This window comes from Ambystoma mexicanum, chromosome 3p, assembly GCF_040938575.1.
Source record: "Ambystoma mexicanum isolate Mex_15411 chromosome 3p, UKY_AmexF1_1, whole genome shotgun sequence".
Taxonomy (NCBI): domain Eukaryota; kingdom Metazoa; phylum Chordata; class Amphibia; order Caudata; family Ambystomatidae; genus Ambystoma; species Ambystoma mexicanum.
The window spans coordinates 778,254,239-778,280,316 of NC_090925.1; the positions used below are offsets into that span (position 1 = coordinate 778,254,239).

The 26,078-nt window shown below is 46.3% G+C and overlaps 1 protein-coding gene across 5 annotated transcripts in view; it reads left to right on the forward strand.

Moving 5' to 3' along the window:
* TEP1 (telomerase associated protein 1) overlaps positions 1–26,078 on the forward strand; it is a 2,409,067-nt gene that overhangs the window by 1,171,931 nt on the left and 1,211,058 nt on the right. For all 5 annotated transcript variants that reach the window (XM_069651741.1, XM_069651744.1, XM_069651746.1 and 2 more), the window contains one exon: positions 1,910–2,031. In XM_069651741.1, coding sequence (XP_069507842.1) covers positions 1,910–2,031 — 122 coding nt within the window. The remainder of the gene's footprint in view (positions 1–1,909; positions 2,032–26,078) is intronic.

The window sequence follows — 26,078 nt, forward strand, 5'->3', positions numbered from 1 at the left end:
CTTCAAGCTTTATTATTGCTTGTTTTATCACCATTCACTAGTTTAGTAGCGTTAACTTGCAAAGATCTACACAGTACACTCTCCTGTTAGGAAATGTATTCACTGTTTCAAGTTTCTTCATGACCATTCATTTTTTCATTAATATGCAATAATATCTGCTTGACTCTGGGCAATCCTTGCTTGACTCTTGACAATGCCTGGTTGCCTCTTGACAACGTTCATCACAATCATTCACTTATGCTTGCTTGTTTGGCTTTGTTTGTTAGCATTACTTTTCATGTTAGTTCATCACCAATTCTCTTCACTAGAATCAACGTTTCCTCTAGCTTTATCACAGTTAATTCATTTGCTGATGTATTTATTCTGAATTTTCCCCAAATTGACTTAAGGGAATTCACCCGAATAGTCTTTCTTTTATTAGTTGGTCATATATGGTTAATTTCCCACTGCTCCAAGCGCTCCTGGGCAGACTCACTGTGTTGCTTGGTGTGGGGCTGCAGCACTGGCCATGTCTCCGGGAAGCTTTCCCTGTCCTGCCGATCCTCCCGCTGCTTCATGGACCGCTTCTCTCTTGCCTGCTGGTATAGCCGACGCACCTCACTGCTTCTGTTACTCCACTAGCCCCTTCTCTGCTGCTGTTTATTTGGCCTGTGCATATGTTGTGGGCTCTGCACTAGTTAGACAAGGGCACTGCTCTTTGGAGGTCCACTCTACACAGGCAGCAGAGGGTGGAAGTCAAAACATAAGCAAACATACTTTAACATGTAGTGAAAACCTTCCTGGACAGTCTGTTACGCTCTGCATAGAATTGTAATATGCAAAGTTTCCACTGAAGTAGGGAATGGTGTAGGTGTATAGGGGGAGTTTGGAGGATTTCTACAGAGGTGTCCCTCAAGCCTTTTGTCAAAAATTGTCATCTGTGTCATAGACTTCCTGAGTCTGTGTTGGTCACTCACTGGCTCTGTTAAGATCTGTACTGCACTTTAAGCACCTCCTCGCAGGCTTCCTCTACTGTCAATGGCACCCTGTCCAAAGCTCCTACAATGCGGTCATCTTTGGGGCAACTCAGATTGGGCTCCATTTCCCCTACCTTCAGGTCATTCTTTCTAGCGCACAAGCTCGCCGACTCCAAAGGTGGAGTCCGGCTGCCGAGGGTGTCACGGATCGTATTCTGCTATCTTAACATGTAGCTCCAAGTATATGAATGAGTAGTATCTACCACCGGCTTTATCCCCATCCATCCATCTTTTGAATACTGCAGTCTCCTGGCAGGTTTCTCTTTCAGTTCCCAGGGCAGCAAGAAGGTATCATTTATTAAGGGAAGATCATTGTTCCAAATAGTGGAGCTGTGCTGTCAGAGCTCAAGTACCAACAACTATCTTGTAGCTTGACTATCTCTGTCCCCTAAAACATTTATATTGAAAACTAGCTATGTCAAATGTTGAACTGAAATAGTTGTGAAAGTACGATATTTTAAAGTGCTCTGTTCTGTGGAATGTCGAGATTTACATGTACACATATCCTAGTTATGTTTTTGTGCGTTACTTTTGGTTTGTAATTTTTAATTAATATTAAAATGTTCTAGAGTTTCCTGACTCAGGGAGATTTCTAAATCTTTTAAATAATTGGCAAGCTACCCTTCCTGGAGATTTGGCATTACAGGTAAGTTAACCATTACTTCCATGGTTGGAAACATGGAAATCTCAGAGATTCGCTCATTCCATAAGGTAAGGCTTGCAAAGCTACAAAATATGACTTCAATGCCACAGAAACCTTACCGGGTTTGAATTTTTGAGGTTTGGAATTCCTTTGTGCGTTAACTAGGATAGATTGTGCCGCTTGAAAGGTGGATGAGTGTAGTCTGTCAGCACTCATGCACAGATTCACTGTTCTGATGTTCTCCCTTCAGCTGCAGTCATATCGTCAAGGGGCATCAATCACTGAGCTTGAAGCTATGCAGTTCCTACAGCATGTGGACCGCACCTCTCATCCCAAGGCATTCTTCTACTTCAGGGACTCGGCGTTCCTAAGGTGAGGTGTTTCTTGCTCATAACAAAGAATTTACTTGATAGACATTTGACCTCATACACTTTAGCACCTCTGCTATGGTCTTGTTTCAAGCTTTGCTGCTTAACCCTTTCACTGTCTGACTGTATATGCTTTTTATGGAAATTAGGATGTTTGTACACATCCCAAGGGCAGTAAAAGAGTTAATTGATGAGATGCAAAGTCTGATAAAAACAGATTAATTAATGCATTGTGCAGCTAGAATAGTCAGCAATAGCAACAGCAGTTGTTGAGGCTTACGAACCTTCATGCACAGGCAGCTCACAGAAAGCTCCTGCCTATACAAGCAGAATGTCTTTGTTATGTATGGCTACTCTTGGAGGCCATTAGCATCCATTTACTTTTCTGAATGAGTGTGCCGCCTTGTCCCTTGCTGAAAACGTGGGGAAGGGATGCCAGCGGCTTGAATGTCCGGACATATCATTTCTTGAACACTTTTCTTTTGCATAACATTGTTTCCCACGCTATCTGTATTTGGAGGTATGGATTGGCAATAGGTTTATTAGTATAGGCACTTTTATTTTGAAAGACTCGACTAGGACTGCGTTATTATTACTTGATGGTCGTAGCTTGCTCCCATATTTAGATTTAGGATTAGATGAGCGTTTTTTAAACCCAATTGAAGTTCAATAAACACCCTTGAACTGTGATAACTTGTCTGTCTGACTGTTTGATACCATGCCTAACTTACAGGCCATCATTTTTTAAAAATGGCCCCCACCGACCTTCAATATTGGACTGGTATTCGTCCAAAAGATGTGTATGGAATTCCATATTGTATATATGGCGAGGACCTTCCCCACCAATTCTTTTTCCACAGGCATGCGTTTACTTTTCCACAGCTGGGCTAGGCAACATCTAGCTGCCGCCAACGTAACCTGCACTATATGCCCATCCTCAACCTCCTCCTCTAGTTGCACCCCAAAAAGGAGGAAACACTGTGAGAACCCACTGTGTATCTCGTCAACGCCCTTTATTCATGATAGAACTTCTCTCAGGTGACAACCCAACCAATGACCGTAGTCCCCCTTCACCCGATTACACTTCCAGCAATGTGGGTCCTGCCCATTACCCATTCAAGACAGCAGCGCTGGTGGATAGTGCGATCTTTGCAGCAACTTCAGGGCCTGATGTCTATAATGCAGGGAAGCCATTGCGCAGGAGACTCTTCTGCACATCAGTGCCCATAAGGCGTCATCTATGCCCTTCCCCCAAATCTTGCCCCCATCTAATTCTAACTGGGAGTGGGTCCCTGATTCCGCCAACAGCATTGTTTTATACAGCCGCAAAATAAGCCCCTTGAGCCCGGCCTTATCAGCAAGAGCTGCTCAAAGTCTGTCAATCCTCTCCTTATGTTCTCACCCCATGGACCACCCGTCAGCACCCCTTAAAGCTGTAGATAACAGACTACCGATAGGTTTCCACCGCGCAAACACTCTTTTAACCTATCCAATGAGATAAAAGCCCCCCTCTTCCCACATTTGACCGGCCCTGCTCAATCCCGCCTGGTACCAAAGTGGTGCCCAAATACAACTCAGGGGCGATGCCTCGTCGACAGCCACCTATTTCCCCCCCCCCCCCTTCCCTCGTAGGGACCAGAGGACTTCTAGGACTAGGTGATACAACAGTCTCCTTGGGATGGGGGACCTTGTCACCCATAGCCATTCTTCTAGGGAGACTGGGTACCCTACTGTTGGTCTGTGTGCGGGTCCATATGGTCCACCAATGCACAAAGGTGGGAAGCCCTGTAGTACGTCAAGAGATCCAGAAATCCCACACCCCCTCCTTTCTTCGGCAGCATCATTGTCCTATAGGCAATCTTATTCCTGGCACCTGCCCAAAGGAAACTTATCAGGGCTGCCTTGACATCTTCAAAATAGGGACCATCACCAGGAGCATTTGGAATAGAAATAGAAATTTGGCAAGTACCACCATTTTAATACAGTTTAGGCATGCCATTTATTTAATTTATTTATTGTGTATTTGTAATGCACTTATACCGCAAGTAAATTGTGTTTCAAAGCGCCCTCAGGGAGGGAGGGAACATGGGATTGGAAAACAATGAAAACACTGAAGTATTAGGACGGACCTATTAGGCCTTGTGAGCATTCAGAATGTGCAAGTGCAGAGAGAGGAGCGGGAAAGAGGGATTGGGGGGTAAGTGCAAGGAGTGCCTGTGCTTGTGAGTGAGCAGCAGATAGTGCCCAGTGGAAGAGGTGCTAGAGAGAGGTAATCTGCCAATAAATCGGTAAGTGAAGGCCTACAATGGCATAGGCCAGTGGGTGTCTAGGCAAGTGCTGGGAGAGGGTGAAGGTGATTTAGTCCCGGAGGCCAGGACCCAGAATGACACATAAGGGCCCTGGTCACCAATCTCAGCAACTGTGGAATTAACAGAGGAGGGAGGAACGGAAGGAGGATCCAGCCGAGGAAAGAGATCGGCCACCAGCCCTCTGTTTAGCGAAACGCTTCACACAGGGAGTTGGTACCGGAGGGACGTTAAGATCTAGAGGGAGCGTATTTAGTAAGAGCACGTTGTAGATAGCGAGGTCCCTGGCCCCAGACAGCCTCATGGATGATGCAGAGGGATTTGGATTTGATCCTTGCAATAACCGGGAGCCAGTGGAGAGTTTTTAGGACTGGAGAGATGCGGTCTCTGGGCTTGAGGCCAAGGATAAGTCTTGCTGCCCTATTCTGAATTAGCTGGAGGGGTCCCAGAGAGGAAGAGGGTAGATTAAGGAAAACGCTATTGCAGTAGTCTAGCCTAGAGAGAACCAGAGCTCTGGAGACATTGAGCTTCTGGGGGGAAGAAGGTAAGGAGAGAATTATTTTGAGAAGGAAGAGTTGAAAGTTGAAAGTGGGACTTCTTTTCAAGGTCCGGAATGTAAGGGAAGAAGGAAAGAGAGGTGTCAAAGATAACTCCAAGGTTTCTGGCTTCGGATGAAGGAGATGGGGGAGAGCCATAGAGGATGGCCAGAGTGAGTGGAAGAAAGAGGAAGCAGGGGCCCAATAGGAAGGATCTCAGTTTTGCTGGCATTGAGGCAGAGATAGTTGGAAGTGCACCAGGACAGGATGGGAGATGGGCAGTCCGGAATGATGGAAGAAGCAAGGAGAGGGTCAGACGGAAGTTTGGAGAAGAGTTGTGTGTCATCTGCTTAACACTTGAAGTTAGGGGAGAAGGTTGAAATGAAGTGTGCCAGTGGAGCAAGGTAGGTGTTAAAGAGCCAGGGAGAGAGGTTGGAGCCCTGGGGGACACCACAAGTGGATAAAGAGATGGGGGAGGAGAAAGTGCCCAGAGTAACCGGGGACAGACGGTCACTGAGGAAGGAGGTCATCCATGTAAGCTTCAACCTTGTCCACCTCTCCATGTCTTTTCGTACCGCTGACCAAAAAAGTAATTCTTGGAGAAATGGTTGCCGTACTGGCGGGACACCTACACCCCTAACTATCGAAAGACGTCCTCTTGAACCTGAAAAGGAAACCCCCTTATATAGTCCCTCTCCGCCCCTGACAACCCACCGACAGTTCAGGCCATCGATTTCCCAATTTAACTTTATAGCCCGATTTCTCCCTGTATCGTACTGAACCCTCCAACAAGCGCAGGACTGACTGCACTGGTTTGGTGATGTAGAGCAAAGCATTGTCTGCAAAGAGACTGATTTTACACATTAATCCCCCTATTAAGACTCTCCCCCAACCCCATTCCCTCATCTTTCCTCAGCCCCACAGCCCCATCACCAAGGCATAAAGCAGCAGAGAGAGCGGGCACCCCTGTCTCGTAACCCACTGCAGCGGGAAGGCCTGTGACGTACCCCCAGGGTCATCGGTTCAGAGTATAGTGCTGTGATCCATCCCCCATCTCAGGCCATCCCTATGGTTGAAAGAACCTCCCCCATGAAGGCCCAGCTCACTCTGTCAAAAGCCTTCTCGGCGTCTAAGGCCAAAAGTAGGACCCCCCTCCTTCGCCACCCCAGGCGCGTTGAGGATGTGCAATGTCTTACAGAGATTATCAGCACGTTATCTATGCATGATGAAGCATGTCTCGTCTGCGTGTATCAGTCGCAGGAGGCATAACTCCAGGTGTGACGCGAACACCCGGGCAAAGATTTTAGTGTCCACATTTAATAGGGAGATGGGTCAGTATGAAGCACAGTTGGCTAGGTCCTTTCCTGGTTTAGGGGTTACTGCTCTCTAGGCCCGGAGGAACGTCCGTGGTATGCTGCCTTCCCCCACAATTGAGTTAAACCGCTTGACCAAGGGTGCTGCCAAGAGGGATTCATACTGTTTGTAGAAGTCTGAGGTGAACCCGTCCTCCCCCGGGGCTTTGCCTGCTTTTAGCTTTTGTATGGCCTCTAACACCTCCACCATCGCGATCACCTCTTTGAGCGCTTCCTTTTTGGCAACTGAGAGTTTAGGGAGCCGCACACACTCTAGATAGCTATGCACCTCTTCCCTTGTTGCCTCTGGCGGCCTGGCATACAAGTCCCGATAGTATTCTGCAAATTGGGCCGGAATATCTTCTCCTCTCCCTACCACGACCCCATCAGCCCATCGTATCTTATCCACTCTCCTCTCTGCATCCCCCACCCTGTTTGCCAGTAGCGTGGCTACCGCGTCTCCTTTTTCCGTAGTACTTTTGTTGCCCGAACCTCATCTTCTTCACCACCTCCCCTATTGTTGCAGAGTGGAGCTCCCACCTCTTGTCCCTCATCTCTCCCAGGAGCCTCTCCCTATCAGAATCCTTTTGGGTCAGATGGGCTCTTAAAGCTTTCAGGTCCTCTTGGAGTCTAGCCTCATTCAACCCCTTTTCCCTTTTCTTCCTCTCCCCTTCCGCAATAAAGTAGTGCCCTGAACGTGGCCTTTGCTGACTACCATACTGTGGCCATACATACCTCCCCATTGTCATTGGTTTCAAAATACGCCCCATCTCCTTCCTCAGGAAGTAGCGGGAAAAAACCAGCGTGTCATTGCACCTCTGTCGCTGGGACAGCTTAACCAACCTCCAGTCCGCCACCACCAGCTTGTGGTTTGATCATGTTACAACCTCAACTTTAGGTCCCTTCTTTTCTCCACCTGTTCCCGTCCGACCAGCAACAAATCTATACTCTTAAATGACTGATGCGGGGGAGAGAAGAATGTATAGCTCCCTGGCCCTGGACAGTGACCCCTCCAAATGTCCACCCAGTGGTTGTCCTGCTGGAGATTCTGAAAGGCAATGTTCTCCTTGCCTGCCACCCTTGGTCCAGTTCCCTTTGCAGAACAAAGATTGAACGCCAGGTCTGCAGCTAGGTTGAAGTCACCCCCAAGGATCATGGCCCCTCTTCCCAGCCTTCCAACATCCTGAATATCTGGCATAGGAAACTCACCTGCCCTACATTGGGTGCATATAGCATGGCCAACGTGACCCTTACTCCCTCGTAGAGGCACTTAATCCCCAGGAACCAGCCCCCAAACTCCCTCCTGATCTGGACTTCCGTCCTCTTGAATGCCTTCCCTACCAATATTACCGCCCCCACACCCCTCTCCTTGCGATCCATGTGAGAGGCCCAATAAGTTTTACCTTGTCTTTACCCTTTATTATTGATTCAGCCCCCTGTTTATAGTGGGTCTCATGTAGGAAGAGGATCGCCAGGCGCTGCCTGTGGAACATGTTACTGGTTAGGGATCTCTTGTTTTGGGAGTTCAGCCTCTTTGCATTTAACGTGGCCACCGTCAGCTCAGCCATAGCCCTTCGACACTGTTCACCTTGCCTCCTTCCGGTCGCTGATTAGATAACCTACCCTATCCTTCTGTAACATCCACTGCATGGAAGCCCCCTCAGTTCCCTCCTTCCTGCTACCCTCCGACACTCCCTTTCCCCAATCCCAGCCCTTCCAATCCCAGCCCTTCCTATCTCCCGTTGAGGCATCTGACGGTGCATCCCTAACATTGTGGTCACACCAGTCGAGCCACCAGGGATGTTGTCGCTGCCCTGGTCAACCCACTCAGTTCCCCTGTCATCTTCCATAATCCCCTTGCTCACTACAGTAACACCCTTACCACTACAGTAACACCCTTACCACGCCCCAATTAGCGTTGTCACAGAACCCCCACAGCATCTGAGTCTGACCCCTTAACACCCAGCCCCCAAATCTAACTCCCTTCCACCCCCACCTCTCCCCAATTCAGTCATGGTAGACCATTTTTTTTAACATATACTTTATTGGTTTTACATATCTTAACATTAATAACAACTCTCCCCCCCCCCCCCCCCCCCCCCAACTCCCTCTTCCTCTCCCCCCTCGGGTGGTGGTCTCTGATTCTTCATACCGCGGTGTGGGTAGGTTCACAAAATGTCTAGGATTCTGATGTTGTGTGAGCACCATTGGATCATATAGTCACTTTGCAGATAGGACAGGATGGTGCCCCAGTCCGAGTGAAAGGCTTCCGGGGCCCCTTGGAGCTTGTATGTCATCCACTCCAGAGAGACGAATCTCCAAACCTTTTGAAGCCAGTCATATATTGTGGGTGGGTTTTTTAGCTTCCATAGTTGGCCGATCGTCAGCCATGCCGTAATGATCAGTGTCGTCACTCTGCTGTGTTTTTGTGTAGACCCTTTGGTTTGGCTCCCACATGCCCGCCATCCAGACCTTCTCTTCTATGTTGTCTGACCTTAGTATCATTTTCCCTGTCTGAGTTTTTACGTCTCCCCAGAATTGTTGAAGGATTGGGCAGCTCCACCAAATGTGGTTCCAATCTCCTGTTGTGGTGCATCCTCGCCAGCATTGTGGCCGGGTACATAGGTGCAGCCTCTCCGGAGTGTAGTGGCATTGAACTATGACTTTCTGCCACACTTCTCTCATCTGTATGGAGCTTGTCAGCTTAGGGATTTTGTTCCAAACATCTACCCATTGGTTCCTTGTTATTGCTTCTCCCAGTGTCTTCTCCCATCTTTTTATGTAGGTCCATTGAATGTCTTCTTGTGTAGGTTGGAGACTATCTTTTGGGAGCCTGTGTCTGTTGTCATATAGACTTCAAACGGGGTCAATTTTGGCCTGCTCTTTGTTGGGGGGAGACTAGATCCAATGCTTTAGTTGGGTGTATTTATATTCTTCTGTGGACTTTATCCCCACCATTTGTTTACATTCTTCATACGACATAATGGATTGGCCCTTGTACATATCACGTATCTTGTTGCATCCTGCTTGTGCCCAGCTGAGGTTTGATTTCTGGTCCATCCCTTGGCTGGAAGTCAGGGTATCGAAGCATTGGGGTGAAGGGTGATGGGAATGTCGTTAGGATCCCTCTTTTGACCGCTGTGTCCCATGCTTCAATCCCTGCTTCCACCACTTCACTTATTTTGGTGTTCCGGTGTCTGTAGCATTTATGTAGCCATAGTAGATTGGAGATGGGGAGTCTGCCACCACCCTTTCTTGTTTTGTCCAGACATGTTGGGATGACTGGGCCACTCATTCCTTTATGACTCTAAGCTGTGCTGCTTCGTAATATCTTCAGAAATGGTGGCGTGTGAGCCCCCTTGGTCTTTCTGAGCTGTTAATGTTGACATCACTATTCTAGGAGTTTTGTGTTGCCATATGAAGGTGGACACCATATTGTTCAGCGCTCTGAAGAACGTTCTCTGAATTTTTATTGGGAGTATTTAGAAGTAATAGAGCAGTTCGGTAGGACCGACATTTTTATGACCGTCAGTCTCCCCCACCAGGAGATGTTGAGAGGATTCCATTTCTCTAGATCTGTTTTTAATTTCGATAGCAGGTTCGGATAGTTGGCGTTCTAGAACTCCCCTATTGAAGATGTTGATCTAATCCCTAGGTACACGATGCCTTCCTTGGCTTTGTTCAGATAGGTAGTTTGGCCAGTTTGTCCACCGTTGCTGGATCCTCAGTCAGGTTCAAGATATCTGGATTATGCTTGTTGATCTTTAGTCCAGAGATGGGTCCAAATTGGTCTAGTTCTTTCAGGACCACGGGGAGTGAAAATTCAGTGTTCGACAAGGCTAGTAGCATGTCGTCCGCGTAGGCCATTGTTTTATGTTCTTCCACTCCCATTCTTATGCCTTTCACCTGATGTGCCTCTAGAAGTCTAATCCGTAGCGGCTCCAGCAAATCGCGTATAACAGAGGTGAGAGTGGGCATCCCTGCTTTGTGCCTCTGTGCAGGGGTACCTGACTCGATAGAGTGCTGTTTAGCGAAATCCTCATCAAGTTCATTTTATAGTTGGCTATGATCATCTGCATATAGGTTGAACCAAAGACCATGTATTCCATTGTGTGGAAGAGCTGTGTACAGTCTACTCTATCAAATGCTTTCTCCGCATTTAGTGAAACGAGGATTGCGGGGGTATGGGTGTGTTCCACTTTTTCAACCAGGTGGCTCACCCTACGTGTGTTGTCCACAGTTTGTCTCTTGGGAATTAATCCTGATTGGTCTGGGCCTATGATTGTAGGGAGCAGCCGGGTGAGTCTTTCCACCAGAATTTTTGTGTAGAGCTTCGTCCATATTAATTTGTGCTATTGGGCGGTAAGAGTCCGGTAGAGTTGGGTTCTTTCCAGGTTTAGGAATATCGAGAACAGTTTTATCAGCAGACCCAAGGTACTGCAATGGGGGCAGCTTTCGCCCCCAGCGTTGCCATTATTTTCATGGCAGATTTTAAAGATAGATTCATTTTCTCTGATGTGAATCCTTTTCGCCAATGTATCAATTGTTGACATCGATACATTGATGATATTATTTTGATTGGCACGGCTCACTGGCAGATTTGAATGGGTTCCTCACACGGCTCAATCTATGTCATACTGCTATCCGGTTCACAATGACAGCTAACAATCAACAAATTCCGTTTCTTGATTTGCTAATAAAACATTTGCATAATAAACTGTACTGTTCACTATAAAAATCCCACTGATTGCAACACTTTGTTACACTTTACCAGTTTCCATCCAGGCAATCAGAATGAGAGCTTGCCATATGCTCAATTTCTAAGACTCAGGTGTAATTGCACCCTCTTACCTGACTTTGATCTCAATGCCGAACAACTTACTAAAAAAACTCGGGGAACGTGGATACCTGAAAAAATTGTTATCAGACTCATACAAAAGAGCAAGGTTTACACCCCGAGATGTTCTCTTCCAAACTAAAGTTAAGACAGCACAGAACATTTTTTTTGCACCCTGGCATACAGCCCAGATACTTTTGTGGTGAAAGAAATCATCAAAGAATTCTGGCCCCTTGTACAACTCACATTACCAAATGAAACTCTGCCTATTTTTGCCTTTAACAGGCAGCAGAACATCAGATATCAGTTGGTACATACCACACCGAAAAAGATGAACAGATCCATAACTAGCAGTTGGGATCTTAGACCGCTTACAGGTCATTTCCCCTGCGGATCCTGTTCGGTCCGCAAATTCGCCAATAAAATCTTTGCGTTTGATGGCAAAAATTGGTCTCTGAAACACCACACGAATTGTAAAACACCTTGAGCCATATATTGTATTCAATGCCCATGTGGCTTGAAATATATTGGCAAGACAACTCGCCTGGTCCACACTCGGCTCACGGATCACCGATTACGTATCGGGTGCAAAACAATAACATCACTGCTAGTGAGCCATTACATGGAACATGGCCACTCCACTAAAGATATCTTGTGGTGGGTGTTAGATGTTGTCAAAGATGCACTGAACCCCCACTCCTTGTTAATAAAGAAGTGTGGTGGATCTTACGACTTTACACTATAGAACAGGGTTTGAATGAGGAACTCCCCATTTGGGAGTAAACAACCCCTGCAATCTACAGTACTAGCAGCTCGGATTCCATCACCTCATTTCCCGTTGTCCAAGTATATTTTTCTCCATTTTTGGAGGTCTCCTTTGTTAGGCAGAATCCTGTGCAGTTCCCTTGGGGAAAACTGCAAGAAGATTAAGACTACAGGAGTAAGCAGTAAACCCAATTGGTAGCAGTCTGCACCACCCAGATTTATCTGGTAGCTTTTGCTGAGCAGTCAGACTTCTCTCAAGATGAGTAGGGCAGTATACAGAGGATACACAATAGGGCTAAAAATACAGTAGAGCAAGCAAACACTGACCAGAGCTTGGTATCAACAGTATATAATTATTTATTTAAAACACACTTTAGGAAATACACTAAGCACTCTAAATCAAAGCAAGTTCAAACACAGTCAGATAAAGTATACACACCTCCCATAATAATTATTAGACAAGTCTAGGTCAAAACACCACTATTTGTAAAAACAGATGTGAGCGCGTAACTTAGATGGCACTTCAATAATTAAGTTAAAGGGAGACAAAAAGGCAGGTCATGAAAATAACAGTTCCCAACACTTTTCTAAGACCACAGCAAGTTAGTGAAGGCAGAGTCTACTGTAGAGCCAAAGTTCATAGGCCAGGCCCACTTTAAATGGAGCAAGGCGAAATGTGCCCAGCATCACACAGTTTAAAAATCACTCAAGTCTTTGCAGAAATGTTCAAAGGAGGTTGGTTTGATGTGAAAGGTAAAGCTAGAAAGCTAAAGAAAGGGAGGCCAGGCGGAACACAGTACCTTAAAGAGTGAGGAAGCTCCAGCGGTGGCAGTTGTTCCTGGCAGCGGGTGCAGTTGTGGTTTCGACCAGGGGAAGAGATGATCTTGTCGAGGAGGAAACTTGGAGTCGTTGCACTGCCCAGGGAAGAGACCAGCCGCGGAGTTCGTTCGGTAAACAGGTGCGTTCCTTTTATTCGCAGTCACAGTGGTGAAGCTTGGCTATCCGGCCGCCGGGGTGCTTGGTACAGGCGATTCGACCAAGGGACGTCCTGGAAGGCGAATGGCGAACTGGTTGTCCCCACCAGCTGAAAGGGAGAAGACCCTTACAGCAGAAGATCTTCTATTTTCGTCGGGGAAAGTGGTGACCACTGCCAACAGCCAGAAACTCGAAAAGGGGGGGCTGGACAGTGCCCCCTTGGAAACAGACCCAGTGGCAATCTAATTAACCCCTTCCAGTACTTCCACAATATGATGGTTTGTACTGGTTCTGTTCACAATTTTGGACTAGTAAAACCAATGGTGACTTTACATGCCCTGGGAGACATTAGTCAGTCCCAGGGTATGGAGTCTATGTTTGGGGGCCACTATGACACCCCTGTGTTACTGCACTGAGGGTGCTGTGTAACACACTTACCAAAAACACATGATGCCCTATGGGGTAAAGACCCCATAGCCCATAAAACACATTACAAAGTCAAAGGACATTCTCAAATCATGCCTAAGAGTGGGAGCAAAAGAGTCTCACTCTTAGCAGGAGAAAAAACAAACCCCAGTGGGGGACTCACTAGGTTTGGGAAATTAGCCTGGGCAAAGGCCTTATTTCTCCACCTCCTATCTCATGTCCAAGGTAGACCGCTTTACGCTGTCCAATCTGGCATTTACTTGCCTTTATGGTCAGATTGGCCTTCTCAAGAGCCTGCAAAACATGTCCTAGGTGGTCAACATGCTCTTCCAAGGATTGGCTGAACACTGCAATGTCATCCAAGTATGCCATGCAGAAGTCCTCCATCCCAGTCAGAACCTGGTTTACCGTCCTTTGGAATGTAGCAGGTGCATTCTTTAGTCCAAAAGGCATAACCTTAAATTGGTGTAAGCCAACTGGGGTACAAAATGCAGTTTTCTCCTATTTGCCAATAGGCGGATAAGTGACGGAGAAGTGTTCAGTGGCGAGAGAGAAAACACTGGAAGACTGCTGCGTTCACCTTAAGCAGTTTACCCAGTGTGCTTTGAGAGCATTCAAAAGCTCTACTAGTGGCAGATGCGGAGCGGATAAGTGACGGAGAAGTGTTCAGTGGTGTTCCGTGGGGGTTGTGGCCTGTGGACCATCGTGGTTGGACTCCTTCCACTGACGAGGCATAAAAGGGTTGCACAGTGCGGAGTTGAGAACAGTCCGCGGCCACCACGGCCGAATTGGCCTCTCCTGACATGTTGAAATCAACTGGACGGGCTGGCCAAAAAGGGGGCTTACATACAACTGGTCCAACCGTTAACCCCCTTAGGCCGTGTACTACGAAGTCAGTACACACGCCTGGAGCGCCGAAATAAAAAAGGCAAAGGAAACCTTCGCCGGCAGCAAAAACCAAGAAACGGAAAGGGGGAGACCACACAGGTACTATCTTCCTCCTCCTCGATGTCCGTGTCAAGCCTGTCAGATGCCCTTTTGCCGACGGCGACACAGTCATCTTCTGATGATGAAGAGGGGTGCGGGGCCCTCCTCCCCCCCCCCCCCAAGACGCGAACATTGATCCCTTGGCAAACAAAGTTTTTGAGCAAGCACCCACAAGTACCAAGTCTAATTCACACCCCCCTGTTGATGCGCACCTACCCGACAGACAGCCTAAAAATGGCTCGAAGATGGCTGCGAACGTAGACAAGGTACCACCATGTTCATCAGCAGGAAACCCGGTCATGAGTCCGTCGGACCGGCCTGCCTCCGCCGTGGCGAATGGGTTGAGCCCTGTCGGGGCCGAAGGGCACCGGCGGTCTGAACCTAGCGGCCCGGACCAAGACAAATCACTGAGTACTGCAAATCTATCGGAACGATCCGTGCAAGAGGGGCACGAAGATCGAGTTTTGCACACGTCAGCACCACACTCAATACAGCAATACAGCAAGAAATTGACTTACCATCGGATATAAATAAGAAAAATACCATTCAAGTAGAAGTGCATACAAAACCAGGTTCTTTGAAACCAGGGGTTGATAATGACAATGCGGTTGCACTTATTGTTCATCCACTACACCTGGCGCCAAGTCCTCCGAAATCAGAGGGACTGGTAGGGTCACAGCTTTCATCTACAATGGAGGCACACCTGGCACTCCCCGCTGAGGAATAAAAAATTGCAGTCCCCTTAGAAAGACATCCAAGTGAGCCTTATGCTCAGCAAAGACAAATGGCCTTAGCAATACGGAAAAAGAAAGGGTTGCACCAAAGGAAATCATGTGAAAATGGTGCTCAATTGCCTGCTAACCATCAAAAGAAGCAGCGAGCAACCACTAAGAAAACTGAGCCTGGGAAACTCATATTGCCTAAATCTTTAATGGCCCATGCATTAAAAGATTTTTTCGTCAGGCATACAAAAAGAAAATTGGAGACAGACGTTGAGCTCTCGGATGCAGAACTACTGGATGCAGTGGCAGAAATCCCCTCTTCCCCCAAGCAAAGAAGAATGATGGAGGTCAATTAAAAAAAGAAACCGCTAGACAAAATCCATCCGGCTCCAGTGGCTCTGCGCGAGCCCGACTGTCTATACCCAAATTCTCCCAAGGAGATTTCACAAGCAACATTTTCACCCTTGGCTCAAGCTTCAGTAGCAACATCAGCTATACAACCATCAGAACCAAATGATTCGGAACGAGACAAAGACACTCACTCAACCATCACTATGCCCGTCAAAGTACCGCAAAGAGACAATACAAATCAAACCATCTTAAGTCCACGGCTCGGGGAGGAAATTCAAAAATCGAACACAATCGATCAAGATTCACTGCCGTCACCAAAACAAAAAGACTTTTTTAGAAGCACTTCCACGCCAGTAAGAGACAGAACTCTCGACGTACCCTCCCCGAATCAAGAGCACGGGTCAAAAAGAAAGACCCCGTATATGTTTACCACAATGTCAGCAATTACGGTGGCCCTGACCCCTTTTGTAAAGGTGTATGAATCACTTAATGACGCGATGAAAGACCTATTTGCAATTTCAGCTACGACTAATTCAAAAGTGATGTTCTTGGAAGGTTTCATCACGGCAATTGATCAAAAAAACATCGAACAAGAATGCCTCTGGGAACAAAGAATGGCACGACTAGAAGACTTAGTAAGACTGCGAATACCATTCACAACTGATCTATTATCTCAATTAAATTCAGATCCGGCTGCTCAGAGAAAGACTGACAAAATCATAAAGGGCCATAACACTCGAGAAACCCAAATAAGTCGTATAATTGAACCTGCAAAGACAGGCGACGATCAAGAAGACAAAGAACTCACAGGAAATGGGGCTCAATCCAGCAAAAAACTACCACCTTCTAACGACATTCAGAGAAATAAAACAAAGCAAATGGCAACTAACGTTCAGTGTCATAAAACCAGGTTCTGCTCCTCAACTTAAATCGGTGCTACCGCAAGTTGAGAAATTGAGCATATTGAAAGACGCAGTAAAACAGCCAAACCAAACAATAATCGAGCTAGACAACTCACATCCTTCGATGGCACACTCAGTGGTAGACTCATCTTTAATGAATCTAACAGTGCACTTGGATCAGGAGGAATTGACAGACCCTCAGTCGATCGTGAATCATCTCCAAACAGCTAGATCAAATAACGCTCGTACTTCTGCACCAAAACTGGGTCTTATAAAAGTAACCTCGTTAGCTCGAGTTCAGCTATACCGACCTCATTAAATATGAGGAGAGAGCCACTCCCCGAGGAAGTGTCTGGTAATACACAAGCTACAGACGCTGTCAAGCTGAGCTCTGGCGAAGAAAACATCAGAGAAACGAACAAAGAACACCGGCAAAACACGTCACAAGCAAACGACCAAGATCACAAAAGACCAAAGCATGCAATCTTACAGGTACAGTCTACGAGCCAAAAGCGCCTCTTCAAAATGGAACAGCTAGTAGAAGGAAAAAAGTTCCTAATCCTGAACAGAAGAATGGTTATGTCCACATTGGCCAAAGTGCCTAGTTTGACCCATCTGTCTACAACAGACTTCGTCTTAATCGAGCCCTATCATAGTCAAAATAAGGCCAAAGCATATTTGCATGTGAAGAACCTACCAAGGCAGGAGCCAATGAAGGAAACACTTGAATCCCTGAAACAACTGGGCTTTGGTTTCTTAGAAATGGAACTTGCCCAAGCTCCGTCGGTATCAGGTTCAACAACAGAGAATACTACCATTCAAATACAACAAAATAATAAACAGCATACCCACAACACAGAAACGGGAAAATACCACTGAGAAAGACCTAACATACTCAACGTGTCTGGACGAGTAGAGCTTATCATTTGAGAACTAAAGATGAGACACATTCCAACCAAAGACGTCGAGGGTCATACAGAACCCACGCAGAAGAGTCTCGCTCAAAATACAGAGAAGCACCAGAACAAACTCAAACAAGAGCTCTGACTGGCCCATGGTCCTGGTTAAAAAAAGTTCTAAAACCCAACTCTCAACATTAGCAACGAACCAACAAAAACTGCCGATTCACAGACCATGTAATTCAACTAGCGGTCGAAGACTCCTATCAACCTATTCAGATGTGTTCTTGGAACACGAGGGGGCATGAACATCTCTGAAATCCCGATACTCAAGATCTAGCAAAATTCGATATAATATGCCTCCAAGAGACCTGGCTGAGGGAGAAGCCAGTTCTAGATGGATACAACACCAAAATATCACCTGCAGTGAAAGGCATTCTAGGCAGACCATCGTCAGGCCTTTTAACTTCAATCCGTATTGGATCTGGAATCACCATAAAAGCAAAGATAGCGGAAGCCCATGGCGTCTTAGCTATTCAGACGGAGTGGTCCCAGCCAAAGGCAACCTCAAAGGGAAATCGAAAGTTAAACCTTGGGATTATTAACACCTATTGGAACCCTCAAAGAACGACCAACAAGGAATTCTGTGATACAATGACGGATTTATTAGATAAATTCACAGGGAATTGTGCACTGACCATATCATCATTTGCGGAGACTTGAATGCCAAATGCAACTTATTCTCTCGCCCTTTGACAAACACAGCAGCGAGCATGAGAGGAGAACTCTGGTTAAACCTGATGGACGCCAGAAATTTCCAAAATATGGTTAGTCTAAGAGGCCAACTGCCGTCTTTCCCGACATGGGAACGAGATTCCGCAACAGCGACGCTCGATTACATCTTCATAGCCCAGGCCTTAATCCCAAACGCAAAGGCCTTTGAGGTTTATAAAACGAAAGAAAGTGATCACAACCTCCTAGCAATGACTTTCGACTCTATCCACGTCCATAGGCCGACTTGTACAGCAACGGTGGAACTGGCAACGAACCAAGCTCGCCTCAAACTTACGGTAACAAACATCAGAGATATCACAGAAAAATACGACAAAGATCTGAGAAATTGTAGTGGTGCCTTGACAAGGCCGAACTATCTCCCTCTCTTCTTGCCTCACAGATTAAAACAAAAGAACTGTACTACTTCAGTAACAACTGGTCAACATGAATATGACGAATTATTAGTTCAAAAAAGAAGAGAGCTGAGAAAGCTAAGACGTATGTGTAGAGCAAACAACGACGACAACCATAAATACTTGTTGAGCTCGGCCACCAGAGCATATAGAACCTGGCTAAGACAGCGCAAGGCTCAAATTTACCAAAAAAATGCAGAACAAATGCTGATAACGCTATCCTCAAAGAGTGTAAGAGATTTTTGGTCTCTAATAAAAAATAAAGGCCATTACAACAACGACAAACTTGCAAGCTCTATACCTGAGGCAACATGGTTATCTTTCTATTCAGCGCAATTTTCCCCTATCGACGACCAAGTAATTCCACCTATACCCGCAAATACATCATCATGGGTCAATCTTGCAGTCCAAGACGATGTTAAGTCAACAATTTCAAAATTAAAATCGTCTAGGGCTCCGGGACCAGATGGATTGACTAACATTGCTCTAAAACAACATAAACTTGAATGGTCCTTTCTGATAACAAAAATCTTCGAGCATTGTGAGACCATTAAACAAATTCCCGCAACATGGACCGAGGCGGTTATCGTACCGATTTTTAAAAAAGGAAATAGAGATAACCCGGCAAATTATCGACCAGTCGCCCTTCTTGACATCCTGGGAAAAATATTTGCTACTCTACTTCTTTTTAGATTCCAAAAATGGGCAAGAACCTCGCCAGCAACAGACCATTTTCAAACGGGATTTTTAAAGATGGCCTCAACCAGCATTAACATTATGATCCTGAATATCATCAAGGAAAATGTAAAAAACGGAGCACCAAGAGTTTTTGTAGCATTTATTGATTTATCCAAAGCTTTTGACAAAGTAAGTCGGCAAAGATTATGGTCCAAACTGACCAACTGGAACTGTCCAGCGTAAATCTTGGATCCAATAATCGCTTTACACACAGACACAACTATCAGAATCCGTCTAAATCGACAAGGTATGCTATCCGAAGACTTTAAATCAGAAAGAGGAGTCAAACAAGGTTGCCCTTTAGCCCCGCCTTGTTCATTGCCTTTTTGGGGGACTTTGAATATACTCAACCAACAGTAAGAGCATTCCCGCCTAAAGTAGGAAACACCCAAGTATCCAGGTTGCTCTATGCTGACGACGTAATTTTGATGGACCAAACACAAATAGGTCTTCAGCGCCAGTTCACAAATTTCGCCAAATACATATCTTCAAATGACCTGGAAATAAACACAGAGAAATCCAAAATCTTGATCTTCGAAAATAAGCGCTCAAAAGCCAGACCGGTGGGTACATGGTTTTTAAACAACGCAAAGATCGAGGCAGTCACAAATATAAAATATTTGGGGATAATGATTGACGAACTAAGAACTGAGAAATCGACCTACGCGGCTTGTGGTCCAAAGTAAAAACACTAACCACTCAAACAAGATTAATGGACTGCAAATACTGAAAATTCTCCCTTATACCGGCGATCCAGTTTTACAGACAAAAGGTGGTACCGTCATTAATTTACGGAATGGACGTAGCCCTCAATATTCAGGATTCAATATGGCCGAAATTCGAGGGATATCTTTGGAAAGCGGTGTTGGGTTTGTCTAAATCCTCGTCCATCGCAGCTTTACGACGGGAACTCGGCTAACTATCATTGACAGCTTCAATAGAACAAAGCCAAATGAGAACATTAAGGAAAATTATAAACCCAGACACGCTTCCTATTTACAAAATGATCCAGGAAGAACTTCGGAGTGGACGATGCAAAGCTTTGATCTCTTGGGAACAGAAACTCATGCGAAAACTAAAAAGCCTGGCCTGCACCCAAGAAGATCTAATACAAAACCCGGAAAAAATCAAAACCAAAGTGGCACACGAAGATTGGATCAACACTTGCAATCTGGCAATGGCAAACAAACTTTTGGGCCAATTACCTCCTACCACAAACAAACTGAATCTTCCGGTGAACTACTGTATTAAATTCCCAAACAAGAGCCTGCAGAAACTCTTTATGAGGACTAGATTAAATCTGATGCCAACTCAAGAAATTCGGGCGATTCGTACCCGAACAACAGCTAAAACTTGCAGACTATGTTCAAATCCGGAATCAGTAGAAACAATAAAGCATCTACTTTTGAGCTGTCCTAAAACAACCTATTTGCGCGAGGCATATCTATTACCGCTATTTTTCGATTCACCGCTGAGAGAAGAATTAATATGGTGGTGTAGACTGATTGCAGGTGAAAAGACGAAATGGGCTTTAGTCACAGTAAAGATGCTGGACGCGGCTCTAAAAAAGGCCACCAAGACTGAAATTAAACTCAGTGCAGATAAAAGGCAGGATGCCTGATTATTCATTTTATACAGTTTTTCGGACAAAGAAGATACCTTTTCTGTATTTTTGTCTTGTAAAAATCAATTTCTTTATATTGGTTATAATCAAGTAAATAAAAAAAATAAATAAAAAAATAGCCTGACGTCAGATCAAATGTGCTGAGGTACTTGGCTGAACCAAGTCTATCCACCAACTCATCTGTCCTTGGCAAAGGATGGGCATCAGTCTTGGTGACTGCATTAAGAGCTCTATAGTCCACACAGAATCTCAACTCTTTGGATCCTGCCTTTGGTACTAACACAACTGGGCTAGACCATGGACTAGTAGAGGGCTCTATTACCCTGAGGTCAAGCATCTTGCTGACCTCTCCTTTGATGTGAGTTCTTACATTCTCTGACATTCTGTACCCTCTGCTTTTTACATGCAGTCACCAGTGAGTATATCATGCTGGCACCAAGGGTTCAAGCCTGGTGAAAGTGAGAACAGGGAGGCAAACTGATTTAACATAGATTTACACTCCTCTTGTTGCTCAGGTGTCAGATTTGAAGAGAGATGAACTCCTTCAATCTTTTCATCCAAAGGTAAGCCTCTGAGGAGATCAGGGAGAGGTTCACTCTCCTCTTCCTCTTCTGCTGAAGCTAGAAGCAAAGCTCCTACTTCAGGCCTAGAGACATAGGCCTTCAGTCTGTTGGTGTGGAAGACTCTGGGAGCCTCCTTGGGATTGCCCAAGTCCACCAGATAGTTCACCGCTCCAGGTTTTCCCACAACCTTGAAGGGTCCCATCCATTTGTCCTGCAAGGCCCTCTGCCTTTTTGGTATCATAACAAGAACTAGCTGGTCTTGAGTGAACTCAACCATGTTAGCCTTTTGATCATGCCAATGCTTGACCAAAGCTTGACCAGCCTTCAAGTTATCACTAGCTTGGGTCATCATCTGTGACATTCTCCTCCGGAGTCCTATCACGTAGTCAGTCACTCTGACTGGCTTGGGGGAAGGAGCACTCTCCAACCCCTCCTTAATCGGGGCCAATGGACCTCTGACTGGATGGCCATAAAGAAGCTCAAAGGGTCAATAACCTCCCTCCTGAGGGACTTATCTATAAGCAAAGAGAAGGCATGGCAGTTGAAGGTCCCACTTTCTCTTAAGGGGTTCTTCTAAAGCACCTATCATGTTCTTCATGGTCCTATTAAACCTTTCAACCAATCCATTTGTCTGAGGGTGGTAGGCGGTCGAGAACTTGTAGGTAACTCCACAGTTTTTCCACATGGCCTTCATGTAGTGGGACATAAAATGTGACCCCCTCTCAGAGATTACCTCCTTAGGAAATCCAACCCTGGTAAAAATACCAAGGAGGGCCTTAGCCACAGCTTGCGCCGTAACAGTCCTCATAGGAATTGCCTCAGGGTACCTAGTAGCATGGTCTACTACAACAAGGATAAACCTGTTGCCTGAGGAGGTTGGAGGATGAAGGGGGCCAACAATGTCAATTCCTACCCTCTCAAATGGGACTCCCACTACTTTTAGAGGCACTAAAGGTGCCACATTCTTGGAACCACTCTTACCAGAAGTTTGGCAGGTGTGGCAGCTCTTGCAGAACTTATCTACCTCAGCCCCCATTTTTGGCCAATAAAATTAGAGAGAGTGCCTTTCCTTGGTCTTCTTGAAACTCAATTGACCAGCCAAAGGAATCTCATGGGCTAGTTGCAAGAACTGGAGTCTGTTTTCTTGAGGCACTACACGTCGCTTGTAGTCTCCAGGTGCAGACTCAGTCGGTTCACTGTAGAAGAGGCCATCTTCCCAGTGCAACCTATACTTCCCAGGCTCTTGCCCATCAGCCTGAGAAGCTGCCTGTTGGCGAAGACCTTCCAGAGTTGGACATTCTCTTTGTCCCTTACTGAAGTCTGCCCTGTTGGGTCCACCTTCTGCCAGTAAAGACTGCAGCTCAGGATGGTCAACAGGATCCAGATCTCCAATAAGTTCTTGGCCTTCTACTAGCTCTGTCTCTTCAGAGTCTAGTTCAACCACACAGGGTTGTACCTCCCTCTCAGCCTCAGCTGGAGGTGGAGTTACAGGTGTACCTTTGGACAACCTAGCGGAAGTCCTAGTTGGAAGCACTGGAGTGCTTGCTGCTGGTTTCCTTCTAGAAGTCTTGGGTTTCCCCTTTGCTTCTGGTTGCTCAGATTTAGCAGAAAGTAGCTCCAGTGGAGTAGGAGTGATTTCTTTTCTCATCTCCTTCGGAGAACCTCTCATGGTTTTCTCCCTTGCAGGTCTGGTTAGCTCCTGTAACCTTTTACTAGGAGGTCTGGGGGTGTGTGACACTACTCCAAGAGTTTTCAGGTCATTTCCCAACAGAACCCTTCCTGGTACCTCACATTGTACACTGACAGGTATCTTCACAGTCATATCATTGCACTGGATGAGAACTGGTAACTGGGGAAGCATCTGCACAGGCCCTCCAGCTAACTTGGTGAGGCGTTTGTGTGCCTTAGCAACATCCTCTGCCTTGAAAAAAAGATTCATCCCCCACAATTATGCTGGCCCCAGTGTCCCTAATGGCAGGAGTCTCCTGGCCATTCACTTGGACACTGTCCTTATAATACGCTTTAGTATTATCTGGGATAGAATTATATATATCTAAATTATGTTGTTCCCACAACCCCAGGGACACAAACACTGGCTGAGACTCCAATGGGTTCATCAGCCAGTAATAGAAAGTTTCCACTTGCCATTTTACTTCCTCCTCTGGAGCGAAGGCTAAGGAGACAGTGTGGACCCCTGAAGGTTTACCCTTACATCTGGGATCCCCTTTCACATGGTCAGTAGAGCCACAAACATAGCATTTCCCAAATGCCTTCACGAATGGTGGCTTGTTCTGACCTCCTCCTGGTTTTGGACCAGAAGGTACACTAGCGTGCTTTGGTTTCCCATGTGGCTTACCCTTATGGTTCTGTTTGGGGCCCTCTTTGGAATTGGAATTATTGAAATTCTCTTTGGAGTCCATTTTGGGCTGTTTCCCCTCATCCTTTTTCTGAGTTGCCCCAGAATCCTTGTGAGTAGTCCTGTTGGCAACCCACAAGTCAGCAGCCTTAGCTAGCTTCTTGGAATCTATTTCCTTTGAATCAGCCAAGTGCTGTCTGAGCTCAGGAGAGCAGGCATCATAAATTGACTCCAACATAACAAGATTTTTCATTCCATCATAAGTGTTCACTCTGTAACCCTTAATCCATCCCTCTAAGTTCTTCAAACTTTCACTCACCCAGGTAGCCCATGGGTATCATCATGCTTTTTGAGGGTCCTAAACCTCTTAAGGTACTGGGAAGGGTCTTCCCAAATCTAGCCATTAAAGCTAACTTCACACATTCATAGTGTTACGCTCAACTGGCTCCCACAGGGGCGTCGATCTGAACTGGACAGCTGCGGTCTCCACCAATGTGACGCGTAGTGCCGAGATGACGGACTGTACTGGCCCACCTAGCTTCGTTTGCTTGGCCCGTAGGAATATTCTTCTGCAAATGGAGAAAGGGAATTAACCACCCGTGGAGTTGAGCGTTAACCCCTCCCCACTCCCGCTGTTCTCCCCACTGATCACCTTTGATGTCCCCTCTTATAGTCTCACCTGATGGTTTGGAAAGATGAGCTCTCCATCCTGCATTGAGCGCAGGGACGCGTAGATAACCAGTTGCTTCACTGGCTGGAAGGAATTGGTGAGTTCCAGAACAATATTGACTCTGAGATTCCCAGCAAGACGCCTTAAGTATGTAGTTCGTAAGAGTTCAAATGTCTGACTTTCACTCTGTCCGATTCCTTGCAGGTTGCAGCTTGACCCTAGCGAAGAGTTCCTCGTGGCAACCGGTAATATTCAGGTAAGGATTTGTATTATCCAACACAGTTCGATAAAATAATGTCAATATGTAACCTGTTGCTTTCTCCCTTTTTCAGGCGCTGAGAGAAAGTATTAAGTCTCGGGGAATGATGCCTCCGGCGGTAAAATCAGGTAAGTCTATTGTGTTGAGGAGGGTTCCCCTTGTTTGTCCCTTTTTTTCACATTGCTGTCCTTTTGTTTCCCCTTAGGGGCCGGGGTTCGGCGAGGATGCAGTGGAAGCTGCGCCGACCCGTGCAGAGGAATAATACCCCCGGTGGTAGAATCAGGTAAGTCTATGGGGGGTAACTAATTGCCTCTGTGTATTCCCTTGGCTCACCTTGCTGTTCTTGTCTTCCCCCTAGGTGCCGGAGTGCCGCGGGAACATGCAGAAGGATGCGGTGGAATGTGAAGATGCTGCAAAGGCCGGTGAGTTCAGCGCGGCGCTGCAGCAGGCGAGGCGACGCGCATTAAATAACTTCTTTCTTCCAGCTCGAAGGCACGATGGATCGGGAATTCAGGTAAGGATCAAAGGTATTGCTCTTGTTCTAACCTTTTCTCATTCTTTCTCCATTTTTGTAGGAGCTCCAGACTCGAGGCGGGCGTGGCAGAAGACTGGATGCAGACTTGCAGGCACAGTGAGCGTTACGCTGATGGATGCAGAATAACGCGAAGCGTGTGCTGCTCTTCGGGCGTGGTTTAAATAGCCTCCAAAGTAGTCCCTTAAATAGCCTCCAAAGTAGTCCCAGGTAAGTATTCCTCCCCAGCCCCACCCTAGTAAAAAATAGTCCCTAGGTAAAGTAGTCCCTTCCAAGCCTCTTTTGGCTTGGAGCTCTTGCAGCATGGTCTGCATCAGGTAAGTTTTAATCTATGAGCCTGGCGCCTATGGCGCCAGGACTGACTCTCCATATGAGCCTGGCACCATGGATGCCAGGACTGCACCCAAATAGCCCCTAGCAGGGGTTGTTGGGCTTGCTTGGAATAACCTGATGCCTACTTCCGGGGTTGCTGGACTTGGTCTGGGTCCCCGGGGGTAGGCATCATGACAAATAGTCCATCCTATCCACCTCCCCCAACTCCATTACCACATAAGATGCAACAGGGGGGAGCCTAGAGAACAACCAAGGAAGCAACTGATTCCCTGTGATGTCCTGGAGCCCATGATTATACTCAAACATAGCCAACCAATCCAACACATCAACTTAGGTTCATACATACCCACAATCTCTTTAGGCATCCGGGGTCTTTTGGGACTGGAACTCCTAGAGGATCTGGGGAGAGAAGCATTTTCCACAGACAATTTCTTCATCTCTAGCTCATGTTTGAGCTCCATTTCTCTGAGCCTTAGTTTTTGGTGCTTTTGTTCAGCAGATTGGGCACTAATTCTTTTGAACTCTAATTCAAGCCTCATTTTATCTAGTTCAATGAATGCAGGACTTAATGCGGGACCTGACAAAGGTCCAGTAGACACAGCTTGAGGTGCTAGAGCAGGCAGAGGGCCAGTGGGGACAGTTACATTGGCCTCACCTTCCTCTTCTAACTCTACAACAATACCATCAAGACTTTGATTCATATTACCTTCATTATTGTTGTCTACATTTGC